The 13,435-nt window shown below is 44.0% G+C and overlaps 1 protein-coding gene across 2 annotated transcripts in view; it reads left to right on the top strand.

The window, feature by feature from the left end:
* PLA2G12B (phospholipase A2 group XIIB) overlaps positions 1-13,134 on the top strand; it is a 39,258-nt gene extending 26,124 nt beyond the window's left edge. For both annotated transcript variants that reach the window (XM_029609174.1, XM_029609171.1), the window contains exons 3-4: positions 8,852-9,017; positions 12,470-13,134. In XM_029609174.1, the coding sequence (XP_029465034.1) occupies positions 8,852-9,017; positions 12,470-12,588 (285 nt within the window). In that variant the 3' untranslated portion in view covers positions 12,589-13,134. The remainder of the gene's footprint in view (positions 1-8,851; positions 9,018-12,469) is intronic.
* Positions 13,135-13,435: the final 301 nt, after the last annotated feature.

Here is a 13,435-nt window from a genome sequence, read left to right as displayed (position 1 = left end):
GGAGGGAGTATGTGTAGATGGGTAGGGAAGTTCCCTCCCAGTCTGCTCCTTAAATGGTGCCTCATATTTGTGCTTGCATCCCACTGATCCCCAGGAACAGAAGACCCACCGCACCCGTACCCTACAGCTGGGGTTCAGACGGGTTGACTCACAGCTGTACTCTCTGTGTGAACTGGGTGACGTTACACGCTTGCCTTCAGGTAGATCTAATGTGGTAGGACACAGCAAGTCAACCTTCTTTCCCCCGCCCCACTAAAAATGCTTCAAATAATAATTGGTGCATTTTTAGGTTACACATAGTAAGTGTACAGGACAGTGCTAACCGAAAATGAAGCCGGGTCACACTTCACTTCTTACAGCTATAACTTCAAACACTTTAAAACCCAGGAATAAAAGGCAACAAATAAGCAGGTAATCTCTTTGGACTGGCCTAGCTCAATACGTGTGGGACGAGCTTTCAAGCACTATGCTCCCTTCATCAGGACAGGGAAGAAATAGTAGGGATGTGAATCGTTTTAGGACGATTAAAATTATCGTCCGATAATTTTAATATCGTCTTAAACCGTTATGGAACACAATACAATAGAGATTCTAACGATTTATCGTTATAAATCGTTAGAATCGTGAGCCGGCACACTAAAACCCCCTAAAACCCACCCCCGACCCTTTAAATTAAATCCCCCACCCTCCCGAACCCCCCCCCCAATGACTTAAATAACCTGCGGGTCCAGCGGCGGTCCGGAACGGCAGCGGTCCGGAACGGGCTCCTGCTACTGAATCTTGTTGTCTTCAGCCGGTGCCATTTTCCAAAATGGCGCCGAAAAATGGCGGCGGCCATAGACGAACACGATTGGACGGCAGGAGGTCCTTCCGGACCCCCGCTGGACTTTTGGCAAGTCTTGTGGGGGTCAGGAGGCCCCCCCCAAGCTGGCCAAAAGTTCCTGGAGGTCCAGCGGGGGTCAGGGAGCGATTTCCCGCCGCGAATCGTTTTCGTACGGAAAATGGCGCCGGCAGGAGATCGACTGCAGGAGGTCGTTCAGCGAGGCGCCGGAACCCTCGCTGAACGACCTCCTGCAGTCGATCTCCTGCCGGCGCCATTTTCCGTACGAAAACGATTCGCGGCGGGAAATCGCTCCCTGACCCCCGCTGGACCTCCAGGAGCTTTTGGCCAGCTTGGGGGGGCCTCCTGACCCCCACAAGACTTGCCAAAAGTCCAGCGGGGGTCCGGAAGGACCTCCTGCCGTCCAATCGTGTTCGTCTATGGCCGCCGCCATTTTTCGGCGCCATTTTGGAAAATGGCGCCGGCTGAAGACAACAAGATTCAGTAGCAGGAGCCCGTTCCGGACCGCTGCCGTTCCGGACCGCCGCTGGACCCGCAGGTTATTTAAGTCATTTGGGGGGGGGGGTTCGGGAGGGTGGGGGATTTAATTTAAAGGGTCGGGGGTGGGTTTTAGGGGGTTTTAATGTGCCGGTTTTGCGATTTTACGTTTTTTCGATTTTTCACGATTTTTCACGATATTTTACCCCCCCAAACGGCAACAATACGATTCCCTCCCCCTCCCAGCCGAAATCGATCGTTAAGACGATCGAGGACACGATTCACATCCCTAAGAAATAGCACAGTCCACTAGGTTTAATCTATGCAGAATCAGCTAGGCATGAAGTTCTCTGCCCCTGTAAAGGGATGAAGGAGACAGTGACAGTAGCACTTCATGGTTTCAGGGACCCTATGTCTGATAATGGATAACAAAGTTATTAAGCTTTTAAATTCTTTTGCATTTTTCCCTCAGAATATTTGACCATCTTAATTTCAAATGTTTTCCCACCTTCTGAGGTTCTGAAATTCTGTATAAGTACCTTGATTTTGAGGTCATTAAGGGAGTGATCTGAACTACGGAAGAACACAAAATATTAGAAGTTACATTGACCAAATACTTTGGAATGTAACCAAAAGGACTTACTAACATTAACTTTCTTATCCAGTGTCAGACTATAAAGTGCTCCTGTCTCATTGTCTTTGTCTCTTCTGTTGAACCCCACACCATGTCTTTATTGAGCTATAATGTTTAACCTGTAACTTCCTGTAATCTCATGACTGGCTGATTCTATCTTACAGAAACCCTATCAGGCCAATGCAATATCAGTGCACAAAAAGGCGGGCATTCATGATTGAGGGCCTAGCTTTCCTAACATTCACCCATCCACCTCTCCCGGGAGCACAATGCAATAGGGTTATGAGCTGCCACGTAAAAAAAGGAGGCGCTAGGGGCAATTGTGCGTCCCTAGTGTCTCTTCTGCATCGGGTGCCCAGGACACGTGGCTGTCAGTGTGGGTTAGGAAAACGGACGCTCAATACAAGTATCCATTTTCTCCGGCTCCTGGCAGAAAAAACATGTACAATATACATGGCCTGGACCATGTATATTGGGCGTCCAGAAAATTTCTTTTTTCTTTTCAAGATTTTAGTTTTTGCCAATGATGCTTTCAGTGATTCCTCCTATTTTGTATTATGATGATACTAAGAGGAGGAACCATAGAAAGCAGGATTTTTTATTTTTTTTTTGTAGAGCCCTTGATCACAGCAAGCCTTAACACCAGCTCCCAGACTGGTGTTAAATTTGCCACGTTACAATGGGCGCATTGGCTGCGCAGGAATTTTTAAAATTGGGTGGTATTAGCTAATAGTCTCATCTACAGGATGGTTTTGGATGCGCATTTTGGGCACACTGATGCCAGTATTACACTGGGCATAAGTCTAGCACATCCAAAACCCACATTTAACGGGCACACTGATCTCAGCACCCGATATTGCATCGGCCTATATGTAACTGCATGGTTTCTCCTTTGTTTAAAGACAATCTGCAGCTGAATGTTGACCGACTTCTTAGTGCAGGACTTCCCAAACTTTTAACCAAAGTGACCCCATTTTAGACCTTGAAAATGTGCAAGATTCCAAAGGATGACCAAAATTGGCAGCAGTGAGGTCCACCTCCAAAAATTACTCTACTTTGACCCTTGCTGAACTCCAGCTGATCCTCGTCAACCTCCAGAGGCCCTCCTCTCTTAATCCCCAGTCTTTAGCTAATCTCCTTACATCCACCAGCCCTTCTTATCTCCCCAGTCCACCCTTTCTCTCACCTTCTTTTTGCATCCTCCAACTGATCTCTCACACCAAGCCCTTCTTATAACCCCAACTGATCCTCTATCAACCTTCCTTCTCACCTCTCTCTCATTCCCATCCCCTATCACCTCAGTCTCACCTCCTCCTTTCCAACCCTTCTCTTCCAAAACCCCAGCTAATCCCTCTCAAACTCCATCTCTTCTTTTGCATTCTTCATTTGATCTTCTATCCATTACCCCTCTTTCACCCTCCATAGCCAATCCCTTTTCAACTGATCCAAACTTCAAACCCTCCTGCATCTGATCCTTCCCTTTAAACATCCCCAGTGGCAACATTTTCTTTTGGGCCTTGGGTCAAAGGTTGATGATAACTAGTGTGAAGAGAGAGAACAGACTGATGACAGAAGCAACATTTTTCTCTTGGAGAGATTCAGTGGTGGATGAGGAGAGAGAAGCCATGACAATCTTCATAGATCCTTGTACACTCTGTTCTCTCCTCCCCTCATGGCTGAGCCCAAGCCCAATGGTGATCTACAAGCAGCATTAACACTCGTAATGAGTCAGCACACAGTGTGTGAGCTAATGCAAGATCACAGGCCCTTCAGAGGGCCTAGTCCCTCTTCACATAGGGCTTTCTATTACCACTGAAACTCCTGCAAGAATGGGGCCACTGTAGGGAATGTCAGTTGTGTGCTGGTGTGCAGGCCCCATGTTTCCTTCCACTACTAATGCTGCTGTTTCTGGCTTTTGAGGAGCACTGCCATTTGAGGCACTTTTGACCCAAGATGAAGGTTTTGTGATTTAATTTGGGATCCCAACCCACAAGTTGGGGTTGGGATCCCAAGTTGGGAAGCCCTGTCTTAGTGTTTAGAGAGGGTCTATAGGAGAGTAGAGTTCCAATACACACACCATTTAGAGACTGTAGATAACCCTCATTTTAATAACTGATGTAGAGACACCTTGGTCTCCACTAGATAGCCCTAGTCCCCAAGTCATTGGTTACTACATCTACAGAAAGACTATCCCACTCATTACTGCACCTCCCCCAGAGCCTTGCAGGAATGGGAGGTCTTTTATTTATTTATTTATTTATTTTATTTAAAAGTTTTATATACCGCACAATGGGTAGGGAACTATCCGTCTAGGCGGTTTACATAATCACACATACATAATTAAGCAATACATAAATACAAACAAATTAAAAAATTTTGGAATAGACAATTATATTGACAATCATAATGTAATATGGTAAACTTTAATATAAATTGTATGCACAGGTAAAAAGGTGGGTTTTTAATAGTTTCTTAAATTCTGTACGGTTAGCTGTCAGTCGGATGTGTTCTGGGAGTGAGTTCCACAGTATTGGGCCAGCTATAGAGAATGCTCGTTTACGAGTCAGAGCTAAACTAACGGATTTTATTGATGGTACTTCTAAAATGCATTTGTCAAGGGAACGGAGTTGTCTAGTCGGTCTGTAGATTCTTAATAATGAACATAACCAGATAGAGTTAGTATTATAGAGTAGGTTGTATATTGTAGACAAAATTTTATACGTTATACGATATGAAATTGGAAGCCAGTGCAGGTATTGTAAAATAGGGGTGATGTGGTCTCTCCGGGATACATTACATAACATTCAGGCAGTTGTGTTTTGTATTAACTGTAGAGGTTGTATAGTGGATTGAGGTAAGCCAAGGTACAGTGAATTACAATAGTCTAATGAAGATAGGATTAGAGCCTGGGTGATCAATCGGAAATCATTCGGAAGAAGAAGTGGTTTAAGCTTTTTTAACATGTAAATTTTGTAAAAAGATTTTTTTACAATTTCGGATATGTGGTCAGTCATTGTAAGTCTAGAATCTATTACTATACCCAAGTTTTTTGCATGAGGTTTTATGTTAATGGTTTGATTCTGGAAAGTGAAAGTTGATGGTGGTTGATGGATTGAGTCAGGTACAGTTGATAAGTAAATTAATTCTGTTTTATTTGTGTTTAGTTTCCACCTGTTGTGGGAAAGCCATGTTTTTATTGTTTGATAGATATAGATGTAATAGGGAAAAGGTTTTAGTTCAGGAATCTGTAAAAGGTATGGTAAACTGTATATCATCTGCGTAAATTTTAAAGTTAAGGTCTAATCCAACAAGAAGACGGCAAAGAGGTAGTAAATAGAGGTTGAACAATAGAGCTGAAAGTGCAGAGCCTTGTGGTACACCTGTCTTAGTGGAGTACCAGTCAGAATGATAAGGACCTACTGTAATTCTTTCTTTACGATTGGTTAGAAAAGAGGAAAACCATTGTAAGGCAAGACCTGTAATGCCAATCTGCAATAAGGTGGAAAGTTGAATATCATGATAATTCTCCCCCCCCCCCAGGCAATGGGGGGGGGGGAGAATTATCTCATGTGACTAGGAGGCAGTGTAGTTTTTGTTTTGAGGCACGAACAGGCCAGGTTTTCAGGATATCCACAATTAATATCCATGAGATATATTTGCATGCCCTGCCTCCATTGTACGCAAATCTATCTTGTTCATAATCATTGTAGATATCCTGAAAACCTGGCCTGTTTGTGGCTCTTGAGGACCAGAGTTGGCCACCCCTGCACTAATTATATATAGGCCAATTGTAGCGTTCCTGGTCTACATTTATAAGCCATGTAATTAAATCTAACAAATAAGTATTTTACCTGATGGTAATCTGATTTTCAGAAGAGGTTTAGAAGACGTGACTGACTTGAAGTATGAGAAGCTTTGAATTGTTCATGCATAATGAAATCCAATCAGCAAACCTTATATAAGATTCTCTACCAAACATATTTCACCTCCGCATGACTACACAGAATCTGGTCAGAGACTCTCGCTACATGCCAGAGGGGCAGTGATGAGATGGGCACATTTAGATGTATGTGGTGGGATTGTCTGTAGTTTCAGTTGTACTGTGGAGAATATTTTTTTTTGACATTTGCTTACCTGCACCACACGCTCACTGGATTACACATTAGCCCTTTTGGGCATTGTACTTTACACATCGTACTATGTTAATCAGGAAAACTGTTCACCAACTCCGGTTAGCAGCTTGGCTCATGATTGCTTCCTGCTGAAAATATATTTTCCTCACCCAGCTGTCAAATCGGCTCAGAAAGAATTGGGATTTATTGTCAGGGCGGGTGCATTTCCATGGAGTGGCAGTTCGCAGCTGAGCTAGCAGGTGGAGTGGAGTGCATGGCTTATCCTCCCCTCCTCCTCCCTGGTTGGCAGGAAGAGCAGGATACAGACCTGCAACCCAACTTGTCTTCCCATCCCTGTTCAAGCACCCACTTCACCCTCAGAGCTGGCACTTATGCCCCTAAATGGATCCTAATCTCATTATTAGTCAAACCCAAACCTTGGAATTAAGGAGAGACATTCTCACACAGATTGATGGGTGCAATCGAGTTGAAATTAATTTACAGTGGAAATCACAGGATACTGACAAAATCTAGTATGAGTCAACAAAAAAAACCAGTAGTCACGGGTTTCACACAAAGAAAACATAATAGACAGACAGAGAATGCAAAATCCACAGTACAGTTCCTTTTAGCAGCTCAAAACTCCATAAGGACAACATTATAGGATTCTAGAGGCGATGCCCAGAAACTGGGAAAACAGTATTTGGTTCATGACCCCTGGCAGGGTGAAGTTTCCACATGAAAATGAGTCTTAATCAAAAGCTGAGTCCTTTGCTCCTTCTGGGATTCCTTGAGGGAGAAACTAGGTAATAGTGCATAGGACCTCTAGTCTCCATGATAGAACAGAGGCCACTTCTGGCTTTTGGCAAACAGGAAGCCTGGACTGGAAGGCTCCCAACAGAACACAAAAGTTCTGGCTGCATTGGTACCTCAGGTTCTTGTGTGCATGTGTCTACTCAGCCAAAAAAAAATCATATCTATATATATAGATAGAGTAGACATGCTGGAAGGAGTAGAGAGAATGAGATGTGATTTAAGGAAACTTGAACGTGGTCGAAGATATGGCAGCTGGGATTCAATGCCAAGAAGTGCAGAGTCGTGCATCCGGGGTGTGGTAATCCAAAAGAGCTGGTCATCTTGGGGGGATGAAGGGCTGTTGTGCACGGAGCAAGAGAGGAACCTTGGGATAATTTATTTATTTATTTAAAATTTTTATATACCGACATTCATCCAGGATATCATATCGGTTCACATTGTAACGCAAAAACAAACGCACGGCATGGCGCTTTACATTGAACAGTAAAAAACATGATAACAAGGCATTAACGAGAGGGGGGAACAATAATATGGGAAGTTTTGCAATAAAATTATATACAAGAATTGCAATTATATACATATGTACAAAAGAAAGAAAACTATGAGGTTAATTTTAATCAGGCTAGGAGATAAGATGGGGAAGAGAAGGGAGGAGAGCAAGGAAAGAGGGGGGCAGAGAGAAAGAAAAGAAGGTGGGGGAGAAAAGGGAGGGGAGAGTGGGGCGGAAGAAAGGGAAACAGGGGAGGAGTGTGGAGAGTGGGAACAGTGGTGAGGTATAGTGAAAAATTAAGTGTATGCTTTTGCAAAGAGCCAGGTCTTGAGCTTCCGCTTGAAAGATTTGAGGCATTCTTCTTCTAATAGTGTCTAGTGATCTGAAGATGGCGAAGCAATGTGATATGGAGATAGCTAAAGCCAGGCTCATTCTCATCCCCCTCTAGAGGAAGCTCCGAACCTCACATTTTGTTAAAGGAGGTACACCACTCATGATTTTATAAACCTCTATCATATCCCCTCTTAGTTATGTCTTCAAGCTGAAGAGGCCTACTATATTTGCTGTGCTTATACAAAGGATGTAGCAGTCTTCTAAAGCAAATATGTATTAAGGCTGAAATCCCCTTTAATATATGGCTCTCCGCTTCAACGGCAGGAGAGAAGAAAAACAACCAATAGGGGCTGTATGACATAGTCTGGGTAAAGGGAATAAACATGGGTGTAGCTTGCTTATTGCAGCGGTTACTACCCCTACTACCCCTAACTAATCAAGCTAGGTATTTCACTTGGATGCAGCTCCATCACTGCTCTCTACATTAATGGTGGGGGTGGAAGGGAAATAGAACCAAGAGTTAAGAGAAAAAGATAAGTATGAGAGAAAAAAATGTGTGAAGCTTGCTGGGCAGACTAGATGGGCCATTTGGTCTTCTTCTGCCGTCATTTCTATGTTTCTATGTTTCTATGTTTCTATTATAAACTGGAACAGGAAACATTATTATAAGGGTTGAATATATTTCTAGAGAATTCCCCATAGACATTCCTATATAAAACATACCAACTCAAGCAGGAAACAGTTCATTGACATGAATCATAAAGTACTAACCAATGGTAGACAGAGACAATGAGAGAGACAAAACAAGAATGTAAGCAACATGGAAGAGAACTAGAGGACAAGAAGCCCATGGTTTAGCCAAAGCTAGCAGTCTCATATTGTTAACTACAAACTCAATCGTAAGGGACAGGCTAAGCCAATTATGGATTTAATCCATTGCATCTATGGGCATGTAGAGAAATTGGAACTACAATAGGATAAAACCAGGATTGACTTAACATTCCTCTTAAGACACCGAGCTTTATGGCAAGTCTAGTGCGCTGCTTTTGAATGTGCAGTGTGGGTGTAGCCAGTAGACAGGCTGTCAAAGGTTACCTGCCAATGGACACTTTCACTGACGGCCGCATCTCTCATTTTTCCTCTTTTAGCTGGACCTGGGCATCCCTGCCATGACCAAGTGTTGTAATCAGCTGGATATCTGTTATGACACCTGCGGATCCAATAAGTATCGCTGTGATGCCAAGTTTCGCTGGTGTCTTCACTCTATCTGCTCCGATCTCAAGAAGAGCCTTGGATTTGTCTCCAAGGTTGAAGGTCAGTTCCTCCCCTGTAACCCAGGAGGGAAGTGAGAGGAGGGGGCTGGGATAGTCTGTATCAGGGATTATTTATTACTTGTTAATGTATATAGGAAGTAATTTTCAAACAGCCTGCCTACATTAGATGGCAAAAACATATGTAAGTTAAACCAATTTTCAAAGCAGACTTATGCGAGTAAGTCCACATTGAAAAGTATCCCACCAAAATTATCCACACACCATTACACACAATTTTCTGGAAATATTCCATGCATAATTTTGAAAATGGAAAAATATGCGTGTAAGTGCAAACCCCTCCTCAAATTTGCTGCAAGGAACGCCTCTGCTCATTCCTGATAAACGTATTCATGAACAGGAAGTACATGTTTTGCATACAGAAATAAAAACAACTGAAAGCTGCTAGTCAACAAGTGTCATGTTATATTACTTAGCAAGCAACATACAACGGAGAAAGGAAGTAGAAAACTATGAAATATAACAATCAGCCATAAGGTAGCATCAATTTATAAATTAACATCGGTAACATCTCCCTTTTTTTTGTCCAGTCATGTACACAACCTTCTATTGTGTAAAATGTCCTTTGTATAGAACAGCATTTTATGTGCTGATTTCATCCCTGAATCACCAATATTTTCTTATGGTAGCTGGTACTTCCTCCTCCTTCTCTGGCCAACTATTCAGAACCACAGACTTCAGTGCCTGCAAGGTCTCTTCTCCTGCAGTATACTTTATGATCTGATCCAGCCTCTGGTCAGTGTCAATCAGATAATCTGATTTGTGCAATTTATGTTTGTTCCTGCTGCTGCCAACAAACACCGAAATGTTCAGGCCTTGCACCGAACTGCTGATCCTGTTCTGGTGTAGCTCTGCTATGTGTATCTTATTGGCTTTTATTATCTCAAACTCAAGCTCATTAGGATGTCCACTTATGCTGCATTGTGTATGAAAAAGTTCCAAGGACATCATGAGTTTTCTTGAATATAGCTTCAGTTTGGTGTACTCCACTGTCGTTGTGCCCTTGGTACCAACCTCATCTTGTCGTTCAGACATGTCACCCCAGAGTCTAGCTGATAGGATTGTAGAATACCTTTTATTGAGATTCACCCTTTTATTTAACCTCTCATTCTGTGTGACAATGCTTGAGCAATAGAGTGAATATAGGATGAAATTAAGTATTCTTTGCCCCGAATTGTATTCTGTTGTTTTTGTCTTGTGTACTGAATTTTAGTTTCATTTGCTTATGAATGTCTTATTTTTCTAAGCTTCTCAGAGTGGTAGATATTGTGGCAGTTCTCAAATTTTCGTGAGCAACATAGTGGAAGGATTGTTGGGAAAGGTTTGTCTTTTTGCCATACCAAAATCTGCAACAGGACAGACAACCAGGAAGGTGTGGAAAACATACGGAGGGATCTATTGAAGCTCAAGGAATGGTCTAGGGTCTGGCAGCTAAGATGAAATGCTAAAAAAATGCAGAGTAATGCATTTAGAATGCAAAAACCCAAAGGGAGAGATACAGTATTGAAAGTAAAAATTCTTCTAAGCATGAAAGAAGAGCAGGATCTGGGGGTGATTGTATCTGATGATCTTAAGGTGGTCAAACAGGTGGATAAAACGACAAGAGAAGGCAGAAAGATGCTTGGCTGCATAGGGAAAGGAATGGTTAGCAGACAAAGGGGTAGATTTTAAAACCCCTGCGTGCGTAAATCCTCCCGGATATACGCGCGCAGGGCATTCGCACGCCGGCGCGCCTATTTTGCATAGGCCGCCAGCGCGCACAAAGCCCCGGGACGCGCATAAGTCCCAGGGCTTCCTAAAAGGGGCGGGAGGGGGCGGGTCCGGAGCAGGGGGTGGGTCCGGGGCGTGGCGACGGTTTGGGGGCGGACCAGGAGGGCAGTCCCGAGTCCCCCGGCACTGCGGCCTGTGCCGGGGGATGCCGGGGTGGCGCGCACAAGTTACGCCTGCTTCAAGCAGGCATAACTTGCCCAACAAAGGTAGGGGGGGGATTTAGGTAGGGCTGGGGGGTGGGGTAGATAGGAGAAAGGAGGGGAGGGAATGGAGGCAGGCTGCGCGGCTCGGTGCGCGCAGGCTGCCGATTTTGCGCAGCCTTGTGCGCACCAACCCCGGATTTTATAAGATACGCGCGTATCTTATAAAATCTGGTGTACTTTTGTTCACGCGCGCGTATATTTTGAAGATCTACCTCAGCGGGAGGTGATATTGCCTTTGTATAGGTCTCTGGTGAGACGTCATTTGGAATACTGTGTACAAATCTAGAGACCACACCTCCAAAAGGATATTAACCAGTTGGAGTTGATCCAGACAGTGGCTACTAAAATGATCAGTGGTCTTTATTCTAAAGCATATGGGGATAGACTTAAAAATCTAAACATGTGCCCTAGAGGAAAGACAAGATAGGGGAGATTTGATAGATATTTAAATATTTTTGAAAGTTTCCATGCACAGGATGCAAGTCACTTTCAATGTAAAGGAGGCTCTAGAACATGGGAAGTGGGTGAAAGGGACTCAGGAGTAATCTTAGGAAATATTTCTTTACAGAGAGGGTAGTAGATATGGTTGGTTGGATGACAGGTAGATGTATACATATAGGGCTGCTTTGAAGGGTCAGGATTTGGGTTATCTCCAATAGAGAGGAGGAGGAAGAGGTAAGATAACACTGATGATGATGAGATAATCTCAGAGATGGTGATGACTGGATGAATAGGAGAAGGTGTTGAAGCTCAAGAGCTGTAGACAGGGCAGAAGAGAAGACAGAGAGGTGTGTAATGTCAAAGACGAGGGCAGCGGGTTCCAAGTTTGAAGACAGTTGTAGTGGAGAATAAGACAGGGAGCGGTAAGAATAATGAAATGGAGCCATGGGAAATGTGTTTAAGGAAGGAGCTCTGAATCTTGGCTCTTGCCTGAAGCTGTCTGCAGGTGGTTTATCAAAGAAACATGATGACAGAAAAAGACCTGTATGGCCTTTCCAGTTTGCCCATCCACCTTACAGGGAACAGGGATGATGCAGACTACACAGTGACAGCTTGTCCTGTACTCCAAAATCCCTTATTACAGATCTGACCGCATGCATACCAGTAACACAGAAAGGTGCGCACAGTGGCTTCATGCCAAAAAGGCAGGGGGCCATGCCATAGGGTAAATGTGATGCATGGAAATGTCCCTTTGACTTGCCTCCCTCCTTCCTTAATTTGCTTCCCTGTTGCATCCCCTCCCCCTGGTACTTCAGTCTGAGATGCCGCGGGCTCAAACATCAGGACTGGCCCAACGTCTCCCTGCTTGAACACTGTCACCTAGCGGCTCTGATCATTGCAGTCAGTGTATTCCGCCATGAGGTGACTGAGAGTGAGAGAGAAGGTAACGGAGATAAAGCAGGATTATTAAACAGTGTAAACGATGGCACTGCTAACCGGCTTCCTCCTTTCTGCCATGCAGCCTGTGAATCCATCGCTGATACTGTCTTCAATACCGTGTGGACGTTGGGCTGCAGGCCCTTCATGAACAGCCAGAGATCGTCGTGTGTTTGCAATGAGGAGGAGCGGGATGAGCTGTGAGGAGGAGGAGAGAGCTCCTGCCAGCACCTGTGCGAGGGACAGCCCGCAAACTCTTCCTCCGTCTTTCAACCTGCAGACCTGTTCAAGCACTGGGTGGGGCCCGACCCAAGCAAGACACGGCACGGTGGGACTTATCTAACTCTGTGCCAGAGTCTTACGGCTGCTGTTTTACAAAAGATACAGCTATGTCCTGGCTGGCTGACCCTCCGTTTGAGCATGCATTGTTTCCTCTTTATTATCTGGACAAAAACTGGGGACAAAAGCTATGTCTGTTCCAGAATGACCTGTCTACTGAGGACAGCAGGACACTGATAGGTGAATTCTGTCTGCACTTGCAACCCATGAGATGGCTTTTTCAGCCATCTATACAGTTAACTCCTTTGACTTTTCTTCCCCCCCCCCCCCCCCCCAATCTGTTTTACAGAAGGTCTGTGATTTCTAGATAATGATGTGCTCCAATGAATTCTCTGTATCTAGATCACTAACCTTATCTCCAATTTTCTCAATTAAGAACATCTTTATATTAAAAGAAAAATGTTATCTATACCTGATTGTTTCTTGACTATGTATTCCTCTTTTGGTCTTATTCTTAGGTCTCTTTAAAACTGAGGCTAATATATTCATATCTCATGTGGGAAAACAGGTGTTGAGCTGTGTGAAATAGGGTTTGAAAATTGTCCTCTGGGAACAACTAAAAGTACGCATGCTGAATGACTGTGTGTCTACTTTTAGCTGCACCAGAAGTGGGTGGCTCTAGAGATGGGGTTGGGGGCAGGCATGGAGTAAACACAGGAAAGTAAGAACATAAGAAATTTCCATGCTGGATCAGACCAAGGGTCCATCGAGC

The sequence above is a fragment of the Rhinatrema bivittatum genome, chromosome 7 (assembly GCF_901001135.1).
Source record: "Rhinatrema bivittatum chromosome 7, aRhiBiv1.1, whole genome shotgun sequence".
Classification (NCBI taxonomy): Eukaryota; Metazoa; Chordata; class Amphibia; order Gymnophiona; family Rhinatrematidae; genus Rhinatrema; species Rhinatrema bivittatum.
This window is presented reverse-complemented; position numbering and strand designations above follow the sequence as displayed.